We start from the raw sequence: 27401 nt of genomic DNA on the forward strand, positions 1-27401 counted from the left end.
GATGAGGGTAAGCAAGTCGAAAAACTGTGAGGTCATGTTTAAAGCACTACAGGGTGGTTTCCCCCATGCTGTTCTCATGATAGTGAGTGCGTTCTCATGAGAACTGATGGTTTTATCGGTGTTTGACAGTTCCTCTTCACATACTCTTTCTCTTGCCTGCTACTATGTAAGATATGCCTGCTTCCCCTTCTGCCATGATTGTAAGTTTCCTGAGGCTTCCCAGACATGCAGAACTGTGAGTCAATTAAACCTCTTTCCTCCATAAATTACCCAGTCTCAGGTTTTTTTTTTTTTTTGACAGGTTCTCACTCTGTCACCTAGGTTGGGGTGCAGGGGTGCAATATTGGCTCACTACAACCTCTGCCTCCTGGGTTTAAGCAATTCTTATGCCTCAGTCTCCCAAGTGGCTGGGATTACAAGCATGTGCCACCATGCCTGGCTAATTTTTTAATATTTTTAGTAGAAACTGAGTTTCACCACGTTGGCCAGGCTGGTCTTGGATGCCTGGCCTCAACTGATCTGCCCGCCTCAGCTTCCCAAGGTGCTGGGATTACAGGCATGAGCCACCGTGCCCAGCCTCAGGTGTTCTTTATAGCAGTGTGAGACTGGACTAATACAGAAGTATACACACAGAGATCAGAGAAAGATTAGTCACATGTGCCTCCTTATGTCCTAGACCATATCACAGTGTACTCTTGGGTTACAGTGCCTCTGCAGGTACTGCTCCTTCTGCCTCCTCTTACCCCAACACATACACACAATTGGCCTTCTAACGTTGGCTAAACCTGGCTAACTCAGTGAAATATCTGACCACATTACAGACTAAATCAGGCATCTCTGTTATATTAACATGCCCCTCACAGCATGTATTACTATCTCATAATATTATAGATTTGAAACTTTACATTTATTCCATATCTTTTTTTTACTTAAACATGTTATTTGATTATCTCTCTCACCTCATACGTAGATTCTGTGAGGTCAGGGACTAGGTCTGACTCCTTCACTGCTGTATCCTCAGCACCAAGGACAGTACATGACATATAGAAGGTGCTTGTCAAAGTCAAAATAAAATATGGAAATGAATCTCTAAATGTAATGTTTTATTTGGGGAAGCAGGAATTGCAACTTGGAGCATACACAGAGATCTGGTGGTCTTTGGTACGTCCAAAGAACAAAGAGAAGGCTGAGAGTTTGATAAGAAAGGGAAATGTATTGTTTTGAAAGAAAGTACATTGGCACTAGTAAAGTTTCAGGGAGCTGGCAAGCTCTGATTGGTGACTGACTGTGGTAAGTAAAACTAGTATTAGGTTATGGCAGGTTGTTTCAGCAGTTACTAGCTCAATCTGGTCTTAGTGAGACAGCAGGTCATTTCAGCAGCAGAGTTAGTGGAAATATTAATTCTTGGAGCAGGCGCTGTGTGTCTCCACTGCTTTTCCCCTGGCCACTGGATTCTGATTCCGTTGGGCATAACAAGAGTGACCCAATTCGTATTATCAATTTTCACATGCTCAATAAGAATGTATGCATGTAAGCTATGGGTGAGTGAATGAATGAATTTGGACAACTCCTCCTCCAGTGAAGAAAAGCAGAACTCAGAACCTTGAGCCACTTATAAAATGCTAACATGGTACCAACTGTGCGCTGTCTTCTCAGAACCATGCTCTTCCCAGGATGAGTAACTGTGTGCTTAGAAGTGGAAACCTGATGACAGTCACCCAGTCAGTTACTGGCGGACCCCCTATTATTACTCCCATTCTTTGGGCAGGGAGATGCTTAACCCGCTGCAAGCACAGAGGAAGGGCGGGAGAACGAAGCAGTCACCTGGCAAACACAGCTGCATCCGGAGGCCTCGGGGCTTCCGGAGGCCTCGGGGCTTCCGGGCTTCCGTTCCGTCTTCCGGAGGCCTGGGTTTCCGGGACGTGCGCGCCGTGTGGGGCGCGCACGCAGGGCTGGGCGTGAGGGGGCGTGCGCGTGCGCAGGCGACGAGCCGAGGGACTAGGCAGAGCCGTGGAACCGCCGCCAGGTCGCTGTAGGTCCACGCCGCCCGTCGCGCTGCCCGCCCACTGAGCGTCCGCCGCCGCCATGGGAGTGCAGGTGGAAACCATCTCCCCAGGAGACGGTGAGTAGTGGCGCGCGGCGGCCCGAGTACCGCCGCCGCGCGCATCCGCTCACCGTGCCCGTGTCTGTCTCCTCAGGGCGCACCTTCCCGAAGCGCGGCCAGACCTGCGTGGTGCACTACACCGGTGAGTCGGGGGCCAGGCGGGGTGGGGGCCTGGGCCACAGTCCCCAGCCCGGGTGCGGCTGGCCACCAAGGCCTGGGGGCCCGGGGCGTGGCGGCTGCGAGGCCCGCATGGCCTGAGGCTGAGGCCTGGGCGGTGGCTCGGGCAGCCTCGGGCTTGCGGAACCCGGGCGGGTCTGAATCGGCTGTTGTGAGCGTTGGCTGCGGGCTAGGCGTTATCTAGCCCATCAGAAGCATTTCTGCACCTTAGATGCTGCCTTTATGCCCACTGCACAGATGAGGAAACTGAGGCTTGGCGAGACGAAGTCACTTTTCCAAGGTCACACTTTCAGGAATGGTCAGAGCTGTGCCTGGGACCATTAGGAAGGATTTGTACCATTTCTGTGCCCCTGCCCCCACTTCCATCCCTCCCTTCACTGGAGATAAGGACGAGGTAATTCCGAGTCTGCAGAGCTGCTGCTTCCTCCGCGGAACTCGGAATTCGGCCCTTTGCCGCGGGGTGGGGAAACATCCCACTTCCTAAGTCATTGCTTTGGCTCTTCCTGGCCTTCGGAGAAGTAGAGCTGCACGGCCTTTTTCCGTCTTTTTACTTTTGAGCCACTTACAAACCCAGGGCATAGTGGTAGCGATGGCTCAGGCTGACCGAAAGCTGCACATGTAATTTAGTCCCCCAGCTCTTCTAAAAGTAGAGACTTTTCTCATCTCCATTTTAAAGATAAAGAATCTGAAGGCTAATAAACAGTGATAATATAAGCCAAAGGAAATTTTAGACACCTCCCCCTCCCCAGCCAGAATTCAAACATCAGAGTCGTGTGCCTTGGGACCGTCTTTTACTCCTTGCCCTTACAAGGGCGTCCTGGTTTGTATGGACGGGAGGGGGGCGAGAGCTGAGTTGGCGGAGACTCCGTGTCTGTGGGCTGTTGGTCCTGCAAGCGTGGGAGTGATTGGTGTAGCCACAGTTGTTGATACGAATAACCTTCCCTCCCCCTCCTCCTTCCCCTTTCTCAACCTTCCCACCCTTTCCTCTGTTCCTCCTCCTCCTCCTTCTGTTTTCCCACTCCCTCTCCTCCTCTTCCTCCTCCTGAGTAGTAGGCTGTGGGCAGTTTTGGCCAAGTTGCTCGCGAATCAACTCCACCTTTCCCTTCCAAATCATGGAAACATGGAGGGATCCCTCTATTCAGGGAAATGACTTTCACGGGAAAGAGGAAAAGGCAGCCAACATCCCTCCTCCCATGCCCTTTTATTTCTGTGGCCCTTCTCCATGGGTAGAAGTGGGGGCAGGAGGTAGAAGTGAAGGACTAGCACTTTAAAAATGCTGCCACAGGAGGAGTTACTGAAACCTGTCTTTGTCGGGAGCAGTCTCATGTCTGTGAAAGAATCTGAAAAGTGCTTCTGATGTTTTAGATAGCTGTCCTTGTAGGCCACAGTCAGCACCTGAGCCTGGGAGGTCTGGTAGATGAAAGTGCATCCGTTTGGTGATTTTTGATCCGAAGGATGAGAAGAATAACCATTTACAGTGCCGGGGTGAGTGGGCAGTTCATTCAGTTCTGCAGCCAACTGGGGCAAACACTGGGACTCCAGCCGTGAGGAGCTGCCTTCTGCCGCACCCCTCCCCACCCTAGCTTGTACATAGCCACACTAGGGTGCTTGGCAGCATGTGTCCCACTCCCACGTCTGCCCCTCATGCTCACCCATGTTCTGGTGCTGCCAGCGGGACTGGACCCCAGCGTGTAGGCAGTGCCGCACTTCATGCCTCTTGGTGAAATATCCCCACACAGCATGTCTGGAGCCTTTTCCTATGAGAACAGATGGTCATGAGACCCAGAACACCATCAGGGTTTCCAGTGCCTCTTGAAGTCTGTGTTTTCCTCGCGGGTGGCACCCACCCACATGTTCCCAGAACAGCAGCAGGACCCTGGCGTGCATTAGGACAAAAGCTTTCTTTTTTGTGTCGTTTTGATAAGCCCTATAAAGACGCCTTAGTGAGAAGCCAGCTCTGCCTCATGCTCACAGAATAGACTGTTTTCGAGCAGGCTGGCGGCTTTGTTCCCGTGGGTCTTTGTCACCAGCCTCCCAGGAATAACCTGTTTGAGACCTGTGGGGGCGTGAGAGGAGTAGGTAGGCACTGTGAGATCTCATCTGTAGCAGTTAAGGCGTTTAAGTCACTGGGAACAGAATCCATCCTGGGGGAACACGATCAGAAGGTGGAGATTATCATAAACGTTTTAGGGGTTTTCAAAGGCAGAAGCCCACTGGGCCCCAAGAAGATAAAAGAATCATGATGCACCTAGTTCTCATCTCTGTTTTTTGGCGTTGTTTGCTTGTTGTTCTGTTTGTTGCCTGACTGCCTCAGTAGTCTCCTGTTAAGAGATTTGTGTTTTTCTGCTTCTCCCAACCTGTGGGTGGTGGAAGTCCCCTGCATGCTCACCCCCCCCATGCCCAGCTTCCCTGTCTTCTTTTGAGTATCTGGCTCAGATTTCTTGGCTGTCATTCTGATTGTTACTTTTCCTGAGAAGGAGAGTTTGAGTAAGGTGAACACTCTTGATCCGGTCAGCTCTTGCCAGGTGTCCACTACTGCTGATTTGGGCATGGGTCCAGAGAAAGAGGGATGGAAGTAAGGTGGCCAGAATCCCCCCTTAGCCATCACAGGTGTGCAAAGCACAGACTGACCTTTACCACATGGATGCTTTAAATGCCACTAATGGCTGTCAGTCACCTTGATGCCACTCTGAAGGGTCCCTCTAGTGACTTCCGTGACCTAGCAGAGCACAGCATGAGCAAGGCCTCAGGAAGGCGTGCACAACCTCTGTGGTACCAGAGGGAAAATACAAAGTTCACTATCACCAGCTAAGCATCTCCTAGGAGCATGACAGGCATTGAGGTGGGAGGGAGGTGGTGGAAAGTTAACCTGCCAAGTAAGTGCCTTTAGGAGGCAGTGAATTCTCACGGCCCCTCCCTGCTGCCTCCAGTAGCTTTGTCATCTTTACTGTTGAGCTTGTCCTGGCACACAGCTAGGTTTAGACCTCTTTGACTTACTTCAGCAGGCCGTGTGCCTGCCATTGTGAGAGCAAACTCAAGGGGATTGAAGGAATGTTTTCTTTTTTCTTCTTAAAAGGTAACTGTAACTGGGATTTTTGTCCTTCGGATCAGGTTTAAGTCAGGTGTAGCCTCTCGGCTTCTAACTGAGACAAACCGAGAGCCCCTCAACCTCATGTCCTCAGGCTCGCAGGGCAGGTGTGGCCACTTTGCTGCAGTCTCCCTCAAGCCCCTTGCTTTTCCTTAGCTTCGTCCCCCCCTCTCCTCTGCTTTATTCCATCCACTCCCTTGCTAGGTATCTCTTGGTTGGTGATCTGTCTGGAGGGAGGCTCACGCTCAGCAGAGATGCCTCAGATGGCTTCCCCTGATGCGTGCTGTCTTGAGGCACACAGGCTGTAACTGTTGGGGCAAGGCTGCAGCAAGACCATTTGCCTTCCCACAGCACATATTTTTTGAGCAACAGCAGCAAGCCAGGCTCTAGGGACGTGGCTAGTGAACTAAATAGACAAAGACCTGATCTGGTGGGGCTTTGCTTATGAGGAGGAGACTGACAGTATGGCCATGGGGCACATCAGGTGGTAAGAAGCACTGTGGAGAGATTAAAGCAGAGTGAGGGATGGGAGGGGAAGTTGGCTGCTTTTCGTGAGGGTGATTGAAAAAGGCCTCTGAAAAAGTGGCATTTTAACATTCACTCGAAGGTAGTTGGAGACGGAGCTGTGGGGCTGTCTAGAAGAGTATCCCAGGAAGAGGGAAGAGCTAGTGCAAGACCCTGAGGCTGGAGCCTGCTCTGTGCATTAGAGGAACAGCAAGAAGACCGGTGTGTTAGAGGAACAGGAAGTGGATTGTATGAGAGGGTATGTGGCAGGAGATGAGAGGGTGGTGGAGCCTCGTTGGTTGTTATAAAAATGTTGCCTTTTTCTTTTTTTTTGAGACTGAGTCTAGCTTTGTTGCCCAGGCTGGAGTGCAGTGGCGCGATCTCAACTCACTGCAAGCTCTGCCTCCCAGGTTCATGCCATTCTCCTGCCTCAGCCTCCTGAGTAGCTGGGGTTACAGGCGCCTGCCACCACGCCCAGCTAATTTTTTTTTTTGTATTTTTAGTAGAGATGGGGTTTCACCGTGTTAGCCAGGATGTTCTCGATCTCCTGACCTCGTGATCTGCCTGCCTCAGCCTCCCAAAGTGCTGGGATTATAGGCGTGAGCCACCGCACCCGGCCAACGTTGCCTTTTTCTAACTCACATGGGAGCCATTGGCTGGCTTGGATTTTAACAGCCCCCTCTCCTTCTGACTACTGTGTGGACAATGGGCTTTTGGGGACAAAGGCAGAAACAGGACACTGATTGTATCCCAGGTGTGTAGAGTGCCAGCTCAGGCAGTGGGCAGAAGTGGTGCCAGGTGGACAGTGATCCCCAAAGAGGATGTGGGTTCTTTGCTGTGTTCTGATCTTCGCCCTGCCATATAACAGGCTATGAGAGCTTGAACAAATTGTCCCATAGCTCCCAGCTTCCACATGCTGTCTATAAAATGGGAGGAATGATGCCTGCTGTGAAGCAGATGCCTATTGAGACTACCCAGTTGTCTCCAAAGTGTTGCTCTTTTTTAAAACCACAGTTCCATTGAGCCTCACTCATCGCAGTTGTTATGTCTAATCTCAGGCCAGAAGGGTCCTTACACTGTTTTTTTCTTAATAACCCTGATTTCTTCAAAGAGAGCGGGCTAGTTATAGAATACTCACATCTGTCTTACTGTTTTCTCATGGTATTGTTTAACTTATTCCCTGCCTTGACTTTCTGAACGGGATGTTTAATATTTTAAATGTCTGAATAGATTCGGTTTAAACTTTTAGTGTGAGTACTTCATCCTCAGCACACATGGGAAACATCACTAGTTGTGATGCTAAATTCTGTCTTTTTTGTAAAGGAACATTTTTCCCTTTGCAATTAGCAGTGATTTGTGGAGTGCCTAGGTAACCATAGATGGTCTCTTGCTCATCAGCCTTTCATCTAGTGGTGTTTACACCGTCTGATAATTCTCCCCTGAAGAAGTAATTGGCATTCACAAAGTGTTGATTTATAAAATTCCTTCACTCTTTCTAAATTTGTTAGCTGTTATTCTTCTATAAGATAAGGTAAAGCTAATTCTTTCCCTTTAAATACCAATTTTTATTTTTTGAGACAGTATCTCTGTCACTCAGGCTGGAATGCAGTGGCTTGATTTTGGCTCACTGTAGCCTTGACCTCCCAGACGCCCATCCCGGCCTCCCATCCGGCCTTCCGAATAGTTGGGCCTACAAGTGCATGCCACCTGTCCTAATTTTTGTAGTTTTTGTAGAGACAGGGTTTCACCAGGTTTCCCAGGCTAATCTCAAACTCCTGGCCTCAAGTGATCCACGCTCCTTAGCCTCCCAAAGTGCTGGGAGTACAGACATGAGCCACCGTTCCCACCCTTTAATTACCAGTTTTTAAAATGAAAAATGAATGTCAACTGATGGGGTGTTGCCATTCCCAGTGGGGGCAAGTGACTTTTTCCCCCTCTATTTGCTTTTACTGTACTATGGGCTCAAAATTTTTGTCAGGGCCTTAAGATCAGTGATACCCATTACTCTTTTTGATGCTAATACCATCCTAAATTTGGCCAGTAGGAGCCCTTCAAGCTGGCTGCAGTACCTTTTTGAGCTCCCACCATTCCTTCATCCATTTCTCAGTTTCACTACTCTAGTCCAATTGTCAGCCATCTTTCAAAGATCTCTAGTTCCTTTCAGTGGGGTCCATGACCTTTTTTTTTTTTTTTTTTTTGCTAACAGCTTTATTGAATATAATTTACATTCCATAAATTCACCTATTTACTCACAGATGTTTTAACTAGAACATTTTTAGTGCTTAAACTGATTTTTATGAAGTACTGAGGGGTTTATTGTATCCATAAACTGGAAATCATTTGTCTGCCTTGGAATTTTCTCTAAAAATATTGTCACCTGCTATTTCTCATGGAAGAAGCCAAGGTTATTATGAATAACTTAATCACATAGCATCCAGTTCTCCCTTTGGTGCTCATGGCGACATTTGTTTATTTTTACTTATATTTTTTCTTCTGTTTTTTTGTTTTGTTCTCCTGCTAAGAAGCTTAACCAAGTCTCTGCATTCCCTCTCCTGGACCCCTTTGATTTTGACCAGGTGTATTCTAGCAGTGCAGAAAGTCAGGGAGGTAGAAATAACCAGTTCCTAGATGCTACTGTCTCTTCCTGTTATATTTACTCTTCCGCTCCCAGGAGCTCAAGCTACTTTGGCCTGCGTTCCTCAAATGCTCCAAGCCTTTTCCCACATGGAGGTCTCTGCCCCTTTGCTTAGGTGCCACCACACTGCTGCCACTCCCCACTGCATGACAGGCTCTTTTCTGTTCTTTATAGCACAGTTTAAGTAACACTTCGCATGCGTGCATGCATGCTTCTAATTCTGCAACAATGCACCCATCTATTTTCTTAGCCCCCATCATAGTCAGGATCCATGTAGTTAAACATCTACTGTTTCCCCAACAGACTGCAGGCTCCAGGAGGCCAGACCCACACTAGTGTTGTTCTCCAGGGTCTCCCCATCAGTCTTGGCATAGAGTAGCTATTCAGTGACTGAATGAATGGCCAGTTAGGACCAGGCATTCCCTCAGTCACTCAGTGAATATATAGGGAGCTGGGCAAAGCCTCAGTGTTGCTCTTAAGGTGCTTACCCTGTAGGGAATGGTCAGTTACAATGAAAGTACCTCAAGCAATCTATACCTATAGGCTAGAACTTCTTGGAGGAAGTGCCATCTGGTTTTGGTGTGTATGGTGCAGTCAGGCAGGAGGAAAGCATCTTCCAAGTATATACACAGGTCAGGAGGAGAAAAGGGTACCTTTGATTTTTCTGTAAGTACTTGAGGAATGTCTGCTATGTGCAAGACACTGTCCTGGCTACCAATAATTTAGGAGTGAAGAAGACACAGTTCCTGCCTTCATCTTACAGTGTAGTGGAAAAGACATAATAAATGTGATTAATAAGCAAGACTTGTGTATAAGCTAGTAAGTGTTAAGGAGGGAATAGGAAAAGGTTGAGATTTTAGATAGATTGGCAAAGGCCTCAATGAGAAAGTGACATTTGAGCAAAGACTTGAAGGAGGTAAGGATGTAACCTATGTGACTATTTGAGCAATATGATTTTAGGCAGAGAGAACAGCAAATGCAAAGGCCCACGGGTGGGGGTATCCCTGGTGTGTATGTAGAACATAAGGAAGCAATGTTCTGGGACTGGAGAAGTATGAGAGTAATCAGAGGTGAAGTCAGAGGGATGGTGGTAGGAGCGGAGGCTTGACAGCTCTTAGAGTGTCTTGTAGGCCATTTTAGGAGCTTTATCTCTTGAGATGGGGAGTCACAGGAGTTTTTTTAGCCGAGGGATAGTAGGGTCTGGCTGCTGTGTCAGGTTTAAACTAGGAGAGGGCAGAAGAAGAGAGACCAGGGAGGGAGTTGTAATAATAGTCTGTAACAGAGGTCCGGAACTCATGCTTTTAACCGTTATACCCTATAGAAACTGCATATTTCTACCACCTCCAGCTAGCTACTGTTAAGTGGTATTTCTTTCTTTTTTTTTTTTTTTGGAGATGGAGTCTCGCCCTGTCGCCCAGGCTGGAGTGCAGTGGTGCAATCTTGGCTCGCTGCAACCTCTGCCTCCCAGGTTCAAGCAATTCTCCTGCCTCAGCCTCCCAAGTAGCTGGGACTACAGGCACACACCACCATGCCCAGCCAAATTTTTGTATTTTAGTAGAGACAGGGTTTCACCGTGTTGCCCAGGCTGGTCTCAAACTCCTGAGCTCAGGCAATCCACCTGCTTCAGCCTCCCAAAGTGCTAGGATTACAGGTGTGAGCCACCGCGCCCAGCCTCGTGGTATTTCTTTCTCCCCCTCCCCATGCGATATAATGTGGTAGTAGCCCCTCTTACTTATATTGTGATTAAAATGGAAAATGGAGAGACACACCCACAGGGCATGCATTCTGGTCTGTTCTTTTTATTGCCGTTGGATCCTGCATATTCTTCCCATCACGGGTCCTGCCTTGGAAAATACACTTTTGGTTATAGGATCTAAAGGGATTTAGCCAAAGGTTAGAAGCATTTCCATACCATATATGGGAAATGTGCTTGCACTGTTTGTGATCTCAGGAAAATGATGGCGAGAGTGAGCTGGTTCCCTCTTTGGGTAGACACTTGGACCTTTGGTCATACCCTTCACTCGTAAGGAGTTCTCAGAACGCCACTTCAGGGAGGTTGTGCTGGAATGCAGCCACAGAGACCCAGAAATGGAATAAGAATGTAAGATTTGAATTCGTATCTTTTGCCTATCTAAATGGAGAATCCCTTTTTACCCGTCATGATTGAGACAAGTAGGTAGTTGGTATGCTAACATAAAAGTGACATGCTTTCTATAAACATTTTATTTGAAACCCTAACATAAATCATTTGCTAAAGGACTATGTCTTTATCTTTGAGTATGGCTCTGCTAGTGGAGTTTTCCATCACAGTTCTAGCAAAAACCAATTTGACCTTTTTTAAAGTAGAGCAAAGACTATTGTGAGAACATTTAAAAACCAAACCTCTCCAGATTTTTAAGATTTCTTTCTCTAAATGTAGTCTCCCATATGATTCACTAGCAATAGTTTTTTAGTGACTTGCCTTTATTGAGTCTTTCCCAGCAGTCAGCTAGAACCATTGTTTGTATTCACACTCATTTTATTGATTTACATACTATTTAATCATATTATCTTTAACACTAAATATAGCTACCATAAATGCGTTTGGGGACAAACACAGCTAACCACTCCTCCCTTTGTGAAGCTAGAACTCATGTGGGAATGAAGGAGTGATCATGAGCTAGAGACGAAAGCATGAGGGGAGTGCTCTTCATCATGCTGGGTTACGAAGGCTTTGAGTTTTATGAGTCTCCAAGTAAGGCAGCTAAGTAAAAGGTGGTTAAGAGAGCTTCTGTATCTAATAAGAAGAAGAGGGAAAGCAAACAGCTAAACCCATTAGACCTGGAGCTGTACACCCATCTGGGAATGGCTTCAAATGCAAAGCTGCAGAAAAATACTGGCTCCCCCATACCTCCATCCATTCAACCATTACATTTTTTTTTTTTTTTTAAGAGACAGAGTCTTGTTCTGTTGCCCAGGCCGGAGTGCACTTGCACACTCATAGCTCACTGTAACCTCAAACGTCTGGGCTCTAGCGATCTTTCCACTTCATCCACTCAAGTAGCTAGGACCATGTCCGGCTAATTTTTTTTTTTTTAATTTTTTGCAGAAACAGGATTGGGGACATGAGTCTTGCTGTGTTGCCCAGGCTGGTCGCAAACTCATGCCAGTCTCAAACTCCTGGCCTCAAGTGATTCTCCTGCCTTGACCTTCCAAAGCACTGAGATTACAGGCATGAGCCTCCTCCGCAGCTAGCCTCATTGTACTTTTTGTCATTAAGAAACTCACCTGCGTGTTGAAAGTAGAAGTCTTTTGTCTCTCTCCAAACTATAAATGGCAAGGACTTTATTTTATTTTGAAGGTTTGGGGCTTAGGATATTCTGGTTTTTTGTTATGTTTGATTTTTGGTTTAGTTTAGTCATTGTTGTTGTTTTTTAATCCTGAAACTTCTCATATTTTGGTCCCTGTAAAATGCCGCCTATAGGAAACACTCCTGCAAAGATTCATGAGCAACTATAAACTGCATTGTGAGTCATGAGCTTTCACTACAAATAGTGAAGCCGTAAGTCTGTAGAGGTGCCTTCTTTAGTCCTCTTTCCTTACCCAGTAGAAGGTATATGGGACTCTGTCCTTCTCCAAAGCAGAGGACCCTGGAAGTGACTCCATTTCTGTTGGGTTACTAGTGAAATAATATCCCAGTGGTCCTTGTGAATCTCCAGGTCTCAAGTCTTAACCACTGCTTCAGTGGCTTGAGCCAACCACCAGGAACACAGTCCGGGGATACTTTGCTGCCCAGGAGCTGCTGGCCAGGTCTCCCTCTGCTGATTCCTTGATAAGCAACAGGAAAGAGCAGGCTGCTGTGTGGTAGACAGACCTGAGACTCTCTGCACAGTCTTGTTTTTTAAACCCTTTGCTCCCTTTTCAAGGGTTTCAGTTCGGGCGGAGACCCAGGCGAAGATGACATCAACAGTCTTTGTATGCAGCCATAGCTTTGGCTCCTCTCATGGTCTTGTACTTTTAACTGGAGCACATTTTCACATTTTTTCTCACTGATTAGTAATTAAAGACAAGACTACCATTCTGTGATTACCCCTCGTATTCTTGTTACCATATAGGGATGAAGATCTAAATATGAAGGCCTCATGCTTGTCCTTCTGATTCTTTAAAATCATGCAAATAAAGCAAATCCAAGAGTACTCTTGAGTACCAGCACCACAGTGCCACCAGGACACAGAACGCAGGCCAGGTCTGTGAGCTTGGGCTGCATTCAGTCAGGAGAGCCAAGACTATATACTTGAAATCAAGAATATGGAGCTATTCCAGGCAGTTTCTTAGGCATGAGTTATAGGCTTGTATGACCAGGAATGAAATCGGTCAATTCTGCAGTTAGAAGGCAATGCTTGTAATGTTTTATCCTGAGTGGCCTTTAGAGTTTAAAGACTGTCAGCTGTCGCATCTGCACTGTAACCTCAGTTGCCTTCTCTCAGCAGGGCACGCTTTCTCTAGGAAATTACGGCACTAACTTGGTAGGTGGTTTCACTGTTCAAGGGCTCCAACTCCTGGCACAAGTGATCTCCAGAGTTAAAATTGGAGCAACTGCTGAGACTTGACTTGCTGCCTGCTTTACCTGTTCCCTCCCCAAAGAGAGGAAGCACTTTTCATTCATTGCCAGTGTGGATGTAGGAGCTAAACATATACAGGATTTTAGTAAATGCCACTGCCTACTTTTTTTTCTTTTCCTTTTTAAAAAAAGTTATTGAGGCATGATTGAAATCCAATATACTGCACATTTTTAAAATGTACAGCTTCTTAAATTTTGATGTGTCATTGTTCCCCTTTGAATTCACCCCTCCTTACCTGCCTGTCACAACTACTGATGTGCTTTTTTGTCAGTGTAGATTCGTTGCGTTTTCTCAAGTTTTATATAAATGGAATCATACAGTATGTTCTCTTTTGTCTGCCTTCTTTCACTTGGTATAATTGAGATTCATCTGTATTGTCCAATGTATCAATTGTTTGTTCCTTTTTGTTGCTAAATAATTTTCTGTATATAGATATTTGTATTTACCACCGTTGGTAGATGTTTGGGTTATAGTTTTGGCTATTGCTAATAAATCTGCGTCGAACATTTGTGTACAAGTCTTTCTGTGGACATAGCCTGTTAATTTCACTTGGATAAATACTCAAGATTAGAATGGTTGGGTCATATGGGGAGGTGTATGTTTAACTTAACTATCAAGCTGTTTTCTGAAGCTTTATGTTATATTCCCACTAGCAGTGTATGAGAATTCCAGTTCCTTCACATCCTCACTAGTACCTGTCGTGGTCAGTCTTTTTAGCTTTACTCATTCTTTTTTTTTTTTTTGAGACGGAGTCTTGCTCTGCCGCCCAGGCTGCAGTGGCCAGCTCTCAGCTCACTGCAAGCTCCGCCTCCCGGGTTCACGCCATTCTCCTGTCTCAGCCTCCCGAGTAGCTGGGACTACAGGCGCCCGCCTCGTCGCCCTGCTAGTTTTTTGTATTTTTTAGTAGAGACGGGGGTTTCACCTTATTAGCCAGGATGGTCTCGATCTCCTGACCTCGTGATCCGCCCGTCTCGGCCTCCCAAAGTGCTGGGATTACAGGCTTGAGCCACCGCGCCCAGCCTAGCTTTACTCATTCTAATCAGTGGTGGTAGACGCATTTCCTAGTGGTTTTAATTTGCATTGTTATGATAACTAAGAATGTCTAGCATCTTTTCATATGCTTACCTGCCCTCTGTCTTTTTCAATGAAGTATCTGTTCAAATCTGTAGCCCTTTTTTATTGGTTTTCTTAATTGTTGAATTTTGGTGGTTTGTTATATTCTGGATATAAGTCCTGTATCAAATATGTACTTTGCAAAAGTTTTCTCCCAGTGTATGGCTTGTTTTTCATTTTCTTAACAGTGCTTTTTAAAGTACAAAAGTTGTTTTATTTTGATGAAGTTCAATTTATTCTTTTATAGATAGTGCTTTTTGACATCATACTAAGAAATCTTCGTCTAACTCAGGGTCACAAAGATGTCTTTCCTATGTTTTCTTTTATAAATTTGATAGGTTTAGTACTTAACATTTAGGTCTAGGATCCATTTTGAGTTAATGCTTGATAATGGTTTAAAGTTTTTACTGTGTTATGTGTGGATATTTTGTCATTTTAGCCCAATGTAATTTTCATCTCAGATATTGTAGTTTTCATCTCCGAAAGTTGGAGTCTTATGGTCCTCCTCTACTAATTCTAACATTGTGTTAGTTCTGGGTTGCTTTCAATTGATTGATATGTCTCCTCATTGTGGGTCCTGTTTTCTGCGTGCCTGGTAATCTTTGGATGCCAGACAGTGTGAATTTTACCTTTTGGGGTGCTGGATATTTTTATTCCTACACATTTACCTGAGTTTTATACCGAGAAGCATTTAAGTTACTTGGAAACCGTTTGATGCTTGTGAGTCTTGCTTTTGTGATTTGTTAGGTAGGTCTAGAGCTCAGTTTAGGGCTGATTATTTCCTACTATAGGCAAGATCTTCCTGAGTATTCTGTCCAGTGCTGCGTCAATCATGAACTTCTCCAGTTTGACTGGGGGTAATAAACAGTAATCGCAGCCCTGTGTGAGCGCTGGATACTGTTCCTCTAAGCCTTTTGGATAGTTCTTTTCCTGGCCTTGAGTAGTTCCCTCAGATACATGCACTGAGAGGGACTCTGCTGAATACTCAAAGAGGACCCTCTGCAGATCTCTGGGGATCTCTGTATAGCTCTGTCCTGCTGGTACTCTGTCCTGTGGACTCTAGGTGCCTTGAGCTCCACTCCAGGTCCCTCTCCCTAGAAAATCCCAAGGATATAGGGCTGGCCTTGTTTCCCATGTCTCAGGATTGTTGTTCTTCATTACAGATGTCTGGTGTGCTATACACCATCGTTGTAGCTATTTTGTCTAGGTGGTTTTTAGGTTTTTGTGGGACTTTTTGCAGGGAGGAAGGGGTTGGTTGTTGGTTGTTTCAGGAACAAATCTGATCCCTGTCCTCCACCGTGACCAGAAATGGAAGTTCTCACTACCTGTTTTGACATTACAGACTGAACAGAAGAACCCCTGAAAATACTAGATGCATACTCATTCCAGCTTAACAAACACTGCTTTCACCTTCTCCCCCAGCTTGACAACTTACGGCCGTAGATAGGTGGCCTGTTCCTCCCTACTGGGGAAGCCTTCCTTCTCCTTGTCCTATAGCTTGTGCCAGTTGTGTGACACCCACTTAATTACACACCACCCCACCCATTTCTGGGGATTATTGTTTAGCTTTCGGACTTGATTGTGGGAAATCCTCTCCTTGGACTTGAGGAACCCCAACACCACTGCCACCACCCACCCCTTCCCTGTGAAGATCTCTCCTTAGAAAGTAGATGAGATTGACAGTTGGTGACTGTGGTCTGAAATTCTGGAGCAAGGCTCATGCCCCTTTCCCAGGGACAACAGAGCATCCAAAATAGCATAGGAAAATTAAGATCCTAGGCAAAGGTCCTGCTTAAAGCTCCTTTACTTAGAAATCCTGCTTCCTGGCTTTTATGGTTTTAAGATACTAGGGAGAGGCTTGCCCCTTAGTGTCCAAGATAGGCTTAAGAGAGCTGGGGTTAGACAGGCATCCTCACACAGAGCCAGAGTTTCCACTGAAGAACATACACATCTCCATGCTGGCTCAGCAGCAGATTCAGGCTGTGTCCCGCCTTGTGCTCCTAGTCTGGTACCAGTCAGAGAGTTGAAGTATCTCACCTCAGGCAAAGCAACATTGATACATTGATGCATGTAGTGTCTGGAGGTTGCTTGGCATTGCATTTGATCAGGGATAAAAAGGAAGTTTAGGGAGTCTGTCTCAGTACCCTGTGGTTTTCATTACAATCAAAATACAGTCTTGCACAGGTCAGGGCCGGGTTCAAGTCTGGCAAGAAATAGGCTAATTTTTTTATAGGTATACCGTACTTTTCAAATTGTGGGTTATGAACCATTAATGTATCATGAAATAAATTTAGTGGGTCACAATCAGCATTCTTTTTAAAAATGAGAAGTATATTCCATGTAGTAACTTACATGTAAATTTTGTTTATACACAGACAAAATGTGGGTATGTGTACTGGGTCCTGACATGAGACACTGATCTCATTGTCACAGATCAGGGATAGCTCTTTGTGGTTTTGGTTGTTGAGTTCCATTTCTTTGTTATTCCTCTCGTGACAGCACTATGTTATAGTGTGCTCACTAAATGTCAAATAAAGGTTAACCTCACGCCAGTTGTGTTCATTTGGCTGCAGGTAGCTGAAGACCCAATGTAAGGCAAAGCAGACTTCTTTATTTTTGTAAGACTTTATTAAGAGCAGTTTTAGATTCTCAGCAAAATTGAGAGGTAAATACAGAGATTTCCCATATATCCCCTGGTCCCAAACATGCGTACCCTCTTTATTATCAACACTGTCCGCTAGAATGGTACATGTGTTGCAATTGACAAACCTGCATTGACACATCATGATAACCCAAAATCCATAGTTTGCATTAGGATTCACTCTTGGTGGTGTACATTCTGTGGGTTTGGACAAGTGTATAATGGCATGTGTCCATTATATATAGTATCATACAGAACATTTTCACTGCCCTAAAAATTCTCTGTGTTCCATCTGTTCTTCCCTCCCTCTACCCCTGACTCCTGGCAATCACTGAGCTGTTGACTGTTACCATAGTTTTACCTTTAGAGCACACTTTCAGTCACCTCAGGACATGAGTCTTGAGGGAAGTGGTTTGGGGCTGACTGAGAGCACTGGAATGACCTCCCTGTGGTATGCCTGGCCTTCTCAGTCACAGGGTGACTGCCATGCTCCAAACATCTTATCTTTACATGACAACATTCAACAGGGGGAGCAGGAACTTTCTTCCTGAGTCTTTGTTTTTCTTTTTACTAATGAGGTAGGACTTTCCTGGAAGATCCCAGTACACTTCACAGCAGGTAAAGTAGTGCCCAAACTAAGTAGGTGTTAGTGCCCAAACTGGCCCATATACCTACCCCACACCAGCCCTGGCATAGGGGAAAGGCTTAGATTGATTCCAGTTCATCTGCTGGGCCAGGCTGTTGTTGCTCCTGGGAAGTTGATGTTTAATTAGAAAGGAAGGTGAGAGTGCCACAGCCTTGGTTCCAGGTGGCCCCTATGGGCGTGTTTTTCTTAAAATAACACAGACCAGAGAGAAGCTCTTTCTGGTTTTCAATCTTCTTTGTGGCTCACAGGCCCTGCCACTCAGTGGTTCTGATCTTGGGTGGGTTACTGAGCCTTGGAGTTGGTTTCCTTATTTCTGTTACAAGCAGTCTCATGAGGGTGGATGGAAAGGCTCCCTGCCTGGCCAGGGAATGGAGAATCATAGCTGTTGATTGCCTGCTTTCACCCTTACCTCTGAGGTTGGTTGGGTTGGGTTCCATGTAAGAAGTGTAGCTTGAAATGGGTAAAGGCAGTGTGTTTGGTGGGTATTGTGGAGCCTGGAGACTTGTTCCTCTCCCAGGTACTTGTTTATAGAGAACTGTTCAAGTCCTGCCATTAGTCATTTCTTTCATCAGGTGGTGACTGCATTCTGGTAAACGAATGAGCTAAATGCATACCCCAGCTCACCAGTTCAGGGGCACCAGTTCCTTGGAGCAGGTACGGGTCCCCACCCTCCTGTCTACCTTAGTCCTCAGCTCCCAGGTCCAGGCAGCATTAGTACCCATTCTGCCCCCAGGACATCCGTCTCTACGCCTGCTCTGTTAAGATACCACCACCCAACCCCCACCTGTTTCTTACTTTGTTAAAGTCCACATAGTCCAATAGCTGTGATAACGCTGCCAATTCATCTGTGCCTCCCCATCCTACTTACAAGTGTTGACACTGTTTTTTAGGTTGGAATTTTGTCAGGATTTTCATTTTTTCCTAAACTCTTACACAACAGAATTGTAATGTTTTTATGGATTTTCTGAGTAATGCTTAGAACCATGGTGAGTGCCCACCCCCAGTCTTCCAATAAAATCAGTTTTGTGTCCATTATATGTTAACCACTGGCTGACCCTCCAGTCTGGGATCCTAATTAGAGAATTTGCAGGAACTCAGTGTCAGCTATCACAATAGGCTGGCAGTGGCTTCCTGAGAAAGCAATGCTGATGGTGTTTTTGAAAAGGAAGTTGCAGATATCTATTGCAGATGTCTGTTCCTCTTTTCTCATAGCATCTCTGGAGTTCCCCTTTTATTGGAAGGTGCGGTCGTGGCTTGTCCCACTTCTGGGAAACTGGGATAGTAGAAGGAGCATGGTATTTGGGTTTCTAATTTATAATGTAGTTTTACTGTTTTGGCAAGCTACTTCACTTCTCCCTGTCTGCCTCAGTTTCTTCATCTGTGAAATGGGGATAGTGCTGCGGAGAAAGAATTGAATTAGTTCACGTGTGGAAAGCGCCTAGCCCATTTAGAGTAACTCAGAGTGGAACTACTGCCCACAGAGTTGCTAGCAGTTGGCTGGGTTTACTGGTTCTTCAAGAGCAACCATTTAAACCTCCTTAGTATTGCTGTTCTCTTCAGTTATCTCTTGTTACAAAGGATTAGCTGTGCAAAAATGAGCACAGATTGTTTTCTGGGGCAGCATTGGATAAAATAAGTGGGATGAATGCTGCACAAATTCTTTCATTTCTCTACTTCAGCCCAGGTTGGTTTTTACTTTTCCCAGGAAAATTATGACAACTCAGGAACCAGACTACAAGGGCCCAGCTTTATGCCCCAGGTTCCCTGTTGGTGTGAGACACTTGGCACTAGAATGCGGGTGAAAGCTTGCCTTACAGCTTCTTCTTATCACATCCCATAGTGCTGACCCACAGCCTGGAGAACAGCAATGTGTGTAGGTCACAATTAGTGTACCACAGAGGAGACCATGGGGGTGGCAGATGGTGGGAAGGGATTTGCCTGCACTGAACAATGGTGGAGCAATATATAAACACATTACATGTGAAAGATGATGGGGGTTTTGGGAAGGAATATTGCTTCTTGCACTGTGTTTGACTTCTAGACATTGTGTGCACCTCAAGGGACCACAGTTATTTTTAGTTGGGGAGAAAATCCACAGGGTGCTAGGAGAGTCAGGGCAGGAGGAAGTTTATACTCCCCATCTCCAGAACAAGGTGGACTGCCACCCACCTCTGGTACGTGGAGTCCTTTTGTAGATGACTTAATTTCTTAGAGTCAGGGAAGAGCATTCACAGGTCTGGAGTAGGACTACCCCAACTCCTTAGATGCTCAGTGAGGTCACAGGAAACCCTCCCTATGTACTGCAGTTCCTGCCAGACTCTTCAGCACTGGCATCTCTGATGAGTGCTCTGCTGCTGGTCTCTGATTTGCCTTATGTCATTACTCTGTTGCTCATGTTACAGTGGCCTTTTTCACAGGGATGCTTGAAGATGGAAAGAAATTTGATTCCTCCCGGGACAGAAACAAGCCCTTTAAGTTTATGCTAGGCAAGCAGGAGGTGATCCGAGGCTGGGAAGAAGGGGTTGCCCAGGTATGCTCTCTCATTTGTTTTGTTTTGCTTCCTAGTATTTACCTTTTATATTATTTTTATAGGTGGCATATTTCTACGGTTCAAAAATAAAAAAAGTGAAAAGTCTCATCCCATCCCATCTGACCAGTATCCCCACAAGAAGCACCTGTTGTTAATGCTTCTTGTACTGTCGTTTAAGCACGTATAAAAACATAACTTTTTTCTTGCTTTCACACACATACTGTTTTGCAGTTTACTTTTTCACTTAATGCATTTTTGACACTCCCAATACCAGTACATGAAAGAAGAGTAGGCTGGGCACGGTGGCTCACGCCTGTAATCCCAGCACTTTGGGAGGCCGAGATGGGTGGATCACCTGAGGTCAGGAGTTCGAGACAAGCCTGGCCAACATGGTGAAACCCCGTCTGCACTAAAAATACAATTAGCCGGGCGTGGTGGCAGGTGCCTGTAATCCCAGTTACTTGGGAGGCTGAGGCAGGAGAATCGCTTGAACCTGGGAGGCACAGGTTGCAGTGAGCTGAGATTGTGCCACTGTGCTCCAGCCTGGATGACAAGAGCGAAACTCCATCTCAAAAAAGAGAAAAAAAAAAAGAGGAGTAAGCTCTGTTACAGCTGCATAGTATTCCTTTATGTAAGTGTGCTAAAATTTACTTGGCTAGTGCCCTATTAATGAGTATTTGAATCATTTCCAGTATTTTGCTATTAATAAACAATGCTGCCTTGTACAGACTTTATTTTCCATGTGTGCACATGTTGCCATAGGACATATTCTCAGAAGTGGGGTTGAGGGGCTCAAAAGCTGTGTGTAGGGTTTTTTGACAGGTCTTGCCAAGTTGCCATCTCTAGGGTTTGCAGTCTGGACTGCCACCACCAGCCTATGAAGGTGCAGTCTCCTCCCAGCCCCAGCATCACAGTGTATTGTTAAATCTTTGGCCTCAGGACAATATGAATAAAAAATGACATCAGTTTTAATTTGTATTTATCTTACTATTAACCATATTTTGTCAGACCACTTCTGAGAGGTCATACTTAGGCAGAAAGTCCTTTTGTCTTGAGTGTGTTTCCTAATCTCTTTTCTCCCCATTTGTGGAAACAGCTTTTGTTCTGCCAACACTACAAAATTCCCAGGAGACAATAGGGACCCAGGGTTGCCAAATTTTAGTTGGATTCTGTCTTTTCATCAAACCTAGGAATTTTTTCTTGGCTCTAGCCAGGTAAAGGGATGTTTTTCGGTGACCTGAGACCCAGGGAACTTTATAATTAGGCTCTGCATGATGGGTAATTAGTCTGCTTCCCTCTCACTGAGGAGAATTAGAAATTTAACCAAGATGAAAAGAGAGATTTCTGTCTCTCTCTTTTCCAGAATACACATTGCTCTACTTCCTCTATAAAATACCACTGATTTATCTCCAAATAAACTGCTCAACTTTCAGGAACTTGAAGCCTTCCCACTCCCAGGTGTCTGGGTTTCTGTTCCTGCAGGGCAGAGGGTTGGCAGTGTGAGGAAGAGGCTTTGTAGTTTACTTCCCTTGGGAAACCTTGCCAACCATAGCTTTTTGCCTCTGTCTCCCTAGTCTGGCTGGCTCTTGGATCTGTAGCCCATCCCCCATCTTGCATGTCAGCCATTGTTCATACCACAACCCATCTTCTATGACTGTTCCAGCATTGGAACAATCACTGCGTTGTATGTATTGAGTGCTATATCTGCCATCGAGACAGTGTTATCAGCATACTTCACTTCCCAGGCTTGGAGAGGCATGGTTGAGTATTGGAGAGATGCCTGACTCCCCCTTTAACTGGTGCTTTGGGGTCAGTCACAGCCCTGTCAATTGTGAGAAGTCTGGGTAGTTTGAGATCTACATAAAACATCTTTTAAATTCTTCACAGCGTATTTTTTCAGCAAGTGAGTTAAAAACACAGGAAGAAGGGGAGATTGACTTGCGCCCCTTTTCCTTTCCTTTTGATATTGTTTTGGTTTTACATGTTTGCAGGCATGGAATCCTGCCACAAGGACTATTTTGGCAGCTTTTTTTCATCGATCTTGGACATCTTTTCATGTTAATACATTTAAAGCCACCACTATATTCTTTCTAATGACTAATCCCTGGTGTGGATGTGCCTTTGAAACCACTCCTTCTATGATGGACTTTTGAGTTGTTAGCAGAATATTCTGGAAATAGAATTGCTGAGTCAAGGGATATGATTGTTTTGAATTGTACAAGGTAAAGGCATACTTCACTGTCCTTACCACCTTTCTCCAACATGTCCCAACTTCTGAGGGGAGCAAGAATTAGACACTTCACAGCCTGGAGCTTGCTCTTTATTCATCCGTTATCCGGTGGAGTCGGAAAGCCAGGAACATACACATGGAGACCTAAAGCAAAGATAAGTCAAAAGATGGAAATACTGCAGAGAACCTGGTCACTGTTCAGAAAGTAGAAATTTATACTTATTTGTGTATTTAATTTGAAACTGAAAATATACACAAATATATTTTTTAAAGTAAAAATCTCGCCTTACTGGTCACTCACTATCCATACTGTTCTCCTCACAGCAAAAGTCTGGTATGTCCTACCAAAGATGTTTTCTGTTGTAGGTATATCAATATTTTCACAAATGGTGTACAGTACATGCTATTGTGTAGCCCAGAAAATCATAGTCTTTTTTGAAGTTTTCCTATATGGAGTATTCCTTTTTCAAGAAGAGCATAGATGTCACTTAATGTGTCCTTTGAGTGACCACTGAAGGACTAGGTGGTGAGACATCTGCCTAGCATTAGTCATTAAGACTTGGGTAGAAAGGTTGAGGGCCTGACCCTTCTGAGAGTCAAGAGGGGTTTTGAACTGCCATTGGACCTCTTGGAGTGAGATGCAGGGGTCATGGAATCTGACTGCCAACCTCCAGGTCCTGCACAAGGAGGTGGTGATGGCTGTGCAGCTGCAAAGTCACTGGAAAGTCACAACCATCCTGGCCAAGGAACACCTAGGTAAACAGCTCTTGTTCTTACAGAGACAGTTGGGGCGTGTGTCCAGCTGAGTCTGTCTTCCTTGTTCTTTTCACAGATGAGTGTGGGTCAGAGAGCCAAACTGACTATATCTCCAGATTATGCCTATGGTGCCACTGGGCACCCAGGCATCATCCCACCGCATGCCACTCTCGTCTTCGATGTGGAGCTTCTAAAACTGGAATGACAGGAATGGCCTCCTCCGTTAGCTCCCTGTTCTTGGGTAAGGAAATGGAACGCTGAAGGGCCCTTCACTACGTTTCCTCCTCCCATGTTATGCCCAGCGTTTGATGGGCAGCAGAGACAGCAAAAAACACCACAAGGCTGTTTTTCCCCCGCATTCTTTCTGTATTGGGTATCCTTCCATTGTTATTAGTATATGCTTTGAATGTAAAAATTGGCCACCCTAAGGAAAGGAATTGGCTCCTTGTTGGACTCATGGAGATGGCAGCTGTTTAAATGAAGTGTTTTTCTATGTAGTTTATAAATTATAACAGAATTGAGGACTATGGAAGTGTAGGCCAAATTTGTAGTGCCAACATTTTAGTTCTTTGGAAATAAGACTCTTAATGAATGACTTTGTTCTACCCTAGAAGACACAGGGGAAGAAAAATTCCTCTGAACATGAATATCATGTCCTAGCTTCTGCAGCTCTCTCCTCACTGCCGTTTGTGGTTACTGCCTGTTAGATGGTTGAGGGAGACATTACTGCATCAGTCCACCTGCTCAGGGTCCACACCCAGGACACTTGAGGCCCCCAAGCCAGCTTGTTATCAGTGCATGAAGTGGAGAAATGAAGCCAGAGGATACTTGTGAAGTTGAAAGGATGCTGTTAGATCAGACAGTTCTAGGAAGGGATCTCATGGACCTCTGCATCACCTTTATTGTGCAACAGTAAGGAGACGGCCAGAGAGAAAGGCCTTACTCAAGGTCACATCCAGGCAATGGCAAAGTAGGACCAGATCCTGTTTGCTGATTTTCCCCTCTTCTACCCTCATTTCTTAGGAACTAAACTCAGTATCCTAATAGCACATAGCTTTCATGTAAGTGTTAGAATCATTAAGCACATGAATGCTATTGGCTTCCTTCCAACTGGCCCCAGACCTTTATATTTGCTCCCCTCCTGCCATAGGAACCAGAGAGCCACAGCCAAGGCCTGGGTGAGGACACTTTTGTTTGAAAGCCACAACAAATGGCTGCCATCCTATTTGTGATGGCAGTCAGAGCTACTTGTAACCTTGTCCTGTTGTGCACTTACATGTAAATTTTGTTTATACACAGACAAAATGCGGGTATGTGTAAGTGGAGGGGCTTTTTTAACTGTCTTTCTCAGTTTGAACCACACATACCTCGGTAATACAGTCCTGGTTAAGTTTGATAACTCTGGTTTCTTCACCTGTCATTGCTGCTGGGAGGGAATCCCTGGCACTTTACAGAGAGCCTTTGTCTGCCCAAAGGTCTACACCTAGGCCAAACTCCCTTTCCTGTTCTTTGAGAGCTGAGTCATTTTTTGAACATAACTGTACTCGAGGGAGCCTTGGAATTATTTTCCTGGTTGGGAACAGGCTTTCTGTAAACTTGATGAGGTAGAGGGAGGGGAGAGAGGGATAAAGGCTACAAGTCACCCTGAGTAACCCTCCCAACCCACTGCCAAAGAATGTTTCAGCTTCTTGCAAGAGTCTGGAAGTCCAAGGGTAAACCCAGAAAGTTTTAAGTTGAGTGAATGCATGAATATTGGTGATATTTTCCCAGTATACTCAACATTATGAATGACCAGTTAATTCTCAGTCTGGACTGCACATTAGAGTCACCAGGGAAATTTTTAAGACTTTCCTGATGCCCAGGTCAAACCCTAAGCCAGTTAATCATAATCACTGGGAGCAGAACCCAGGCATTTAGAGTTTTTTGAAGCCGCCAGGTGATGCCTATATGTAGCACAGTTGGAGACCCAGTGACAGTGGGGAACTGTATTGCCAGCAGCATGGTAGACAGCCCTCCTGCTGTCCTTAGCAAGCAAACTTAACCTTAGATTAAAAACCAAACACACATCAATTGAAGCAGAAAGTTTGCTTCACCTGGGACCCAGCCCAAGGCCTTCTGGCTGTCTCCAGCTGGAATAGAAGTGGCTTGGTCTCAGACTGCTCAGCTGTTGGGGAAGGGATTGGGCGTGGCAGATGGCATCGTGGCTGCCACCACTGCACACAAAGAACACTGAGTTGCTGGAAACTCACAGATTTTCTGTCCCCAACAGATCTGCCATGGAGGGATCTGGTGCCTCCAGACGTGTGCACATGAATCCATGTGGAGCTTTTCCTGGTGTTCCACTCCACTCTGTATAGACATCTGCCCTGACTGAATGTGTTCTGTCACTCAGCTTTGCTTCTGACACCTCCGTTTCCTCTTCCCCTTTCTCCTCGTATGTGTGTTTACCTAAACTATATGCCATAAACCTCAAGTTATTCATTTTATTTTGTTTTCATTTTGGGGTGAAGATTCAGTTTCAGTCTTTTGGATATAGGTTTCCAGTTAAGTACATGGTCAGGTATTAACAGCACAAGTGATAGGTTAACGTTAGAATAGGAATTGGTGTTGGGGGGGTTTGCAAGAATATTTTATTTTAATTTTTTGGATGAAATTTTTATCTATTATATATTAAACATTCTTGCTGCTGCGCTGCAAAGCCATAGCAGATTTGAGGCGCTGTTGAGGACTGAATTATTCTCCAAGTTTGAGAGATGTCCTTGGGTTAAATAAAAGCCCTACCTAAAACTGAGGTGGGAATGGGGAGAGCCTTTGCCTCCACCATTCCCACCCCATCCTCCCCTTAAACCCTCTGCCTTTGAAAGCAGATCATGTTCACTGCGATGCTGGACACTACAGGTATCTGTCCCTGGGCCAGCAGGGACCTCTGAAGCCTTCTTTGTGGCCTGGCTTATTTTTTTTGTTTTTATTTTTTTTCGTCCTGTGGTTTTTCTAATGGACTTTCAGGAATTTTGTAATCTCATAACTTTCCAAGCTCCACCACTTCCTAAATCTTAAGAACTTTAATTGACAGTTTCAATTGAAGGTGCTGTTTGTAGACTTAACACCCAGTGAAAGCCCAGCCATCATGACAAATCCTTGAATGTTCTCTTAAGAAAATGATGCTGGTCATCGCAGCTTCAGCATCTCCTGTTTTTTGATGCTTGGCTCCCTCTGCTGATCTCAGAGTTTCCTGGCCTTTCTTCCCTCAGCCCCTTCTCACCCCTTTGCTGTCCTGTGTAGTGATTTGGTGAGAGAAATCATTGCTGCCCTCTCCCCCCAGCACCATATATGAGTCTCAAATTTTATTATTGCAATAAAAGTGCTTTATGCCGGCTTTTCTCAGCTCTGTGTCATGGTGGTTATTTTCGAGTGCCTCCCCTGCCATTTGGTGCAGGGGGATGGGGTTGGGCAGGGTGAAGGAGGGTGGCAGTGGGGATGTAGTTTCAAGATTGTGTCTTGGCAGAAGAATGCAGCAGGGAACATCCTTCCTCACTGGCTATTAAGGGGTTGGGGTTTGGAGGAGGAGGGGGAATGTGGGGTAGGTTTGCATCAAAGGAACTGCCTGAAGGGCAAGCTGGGATAGTCAGGGAACATCCCCTCCCCTGTTACCAAATGTTTATTAAATATGTGTTCTGGGTAGAGCACTATGTTGGGTGTTCTTGGGTTACAGAGAAGTGGGAGATACAACAAACTTTCGAGAAGTGAGTCACAGTCCACTTGGAGATGTGCTACAAGCAACTGCAAGCAAATTAATGAAGACATACGAAGAGAGGGTTCTGATTTTAAATTGGTATTCCTCAGTAACATTTAGTGTAGAAAGACAGTCCTGTGGAGAGGCTGTGTGGTTGCAGTAGCTTCTCTGGACCCTGCCCTGGGTGCCAGTAACACCCTGCCCTTACTGAGAGTTCTGGAGACCGTCAAAAATGCTCCCACACCTTTCTAGACACCTTCCAAAATTGCCCAGGTTGAGAACCAGATTTTAAATAGGAAATTATTCAAGAGGTTGCTTAATGGCTTTCTAAGTTCTTTTGTTAATTTATAATTTTTAGAGTGCCAGAGTCATATTCCAGAGTCATATCTTACTGTCCCCAACATTTTTATAAAAATTGTCAACAAAGATTATTAAAATGAATGCCTGTATACCCACCACCTAGATTCTATCATAAACATGTTACTGTACCTATATATCACCTGTATATCCATCTGTCCATCAGACTATCCATTGCGTCCTTCAGAGTAAATGGCAGACATCACTACAATTCCCCCAGGATGTATCATTGAGTAGAGTAATGTTTGTTTACACTTTTGTGCCCCTGCCAGAATAAAGAACATCA

The 27401-nt window shown here is 45.3% G+C and overlaps 1 protein-coding gene and 1 long non-coding RNA gene across 4 annotated transcripts in view; one reads left to right on the forward strand and one right to left on the reverse strand.

The window, feature by feature from the left end:
* The first annotated feature begins 1917 nt into the window (after positions 1 to 1917).
* FKBP1A (FKBP prolyl isomerase 1A) lies at positions 1918 to 26409 on the forward strand. 2 transcript variants are annotated; one of them, XM_033185950.1, is made up of 5 exons: positions 1918 to 2122; positions 2199 to 2246; positions 19927 to 20039; positions 23102 to 23266; positions 25295 to 26409. In XM_033185950.1, exons 1-4 carry the CDS (start codon positions 2086 to 2088, stop codon positions 23228 to 23230), a joined length of 327 nt encoding a protein of 108 aa, XP_033041841.1. In that variant the 5' UTR covers positions 1918 to 2085; the 3' UTR covers positions 23231 to 23266; positions 25295 to 26409. The 2 variants fall into 2 exon arrangements, with proteins under 2 accessions (XP_033041841.1, XP_033041842.1); XM_033185951.1 differs by lacking the exon at positions 19927 to 20039.
* Positions 18418 to 27401, reverse strand: part of LOC117068577 — a 54076-nt gene continuing 45092 nt past the window's right edge. The window contains exons 4-5 of one of the 2 annotated variants that reach the window (XR_004431177.1): positions 22288 to 22413; positions 18418 to 18906 (exon numbers count right to left, since the gene is read on the reverse strand). This is a non-coding gene — a long non-coding RNA (uncharacterized LOC117068577). Of the gene's footprint in view, positions 18907 to 20551; positions 22414 to 27401 lie in introns of those variants that run through there. The other variant, XR_004431178.1, reaches the window with a different exon arrangement.

The sequence above is a fragment of the Trachypithecus francoisi genome, unplaced genomic scaffold, assembly GCF_009764315.1.
Source record: "Trachypithecus francoisi isolate TF-2019V2 unplaced genomic scaffold, Tfra_2.0 Lachesis_group21, whole genome shotgun sequence".
Taxonomy (NCBI): Eukaryota; Metazoa; Chordata; class Mammalia; order Primates; family Cercopithecidae; genus Trachypithecus; species Trachypithecus francoisi.

What these genes read in the sequence shown, in the direction of transcription:
- FKBP1A (XM_033185950.1), top strand. Translation starts at nt 2,086, where the DNA reads ATGGGAGTGCAGGTGGAAACCATCTCCCCAGGAGACG. An exon ending in AACCATCTCCCCAGGAGACG is followed by an intron (nt 2,123 to 2,198) that starts GTGAGTAGTGGC and finishes CTGTCTCCTCAG; the next exon opens with GGCGCACCTTCCCGAAGCGC. An exon ending in GGGAAGAAGGGGTTGCCCAG is followed by an intron (nt 20,040 to 23,101) that starts GTATGCTCTCTC and finishes TTCTTTTCACAG; the next exon opens with ATGAGTGTGGGTCAGAGAGC.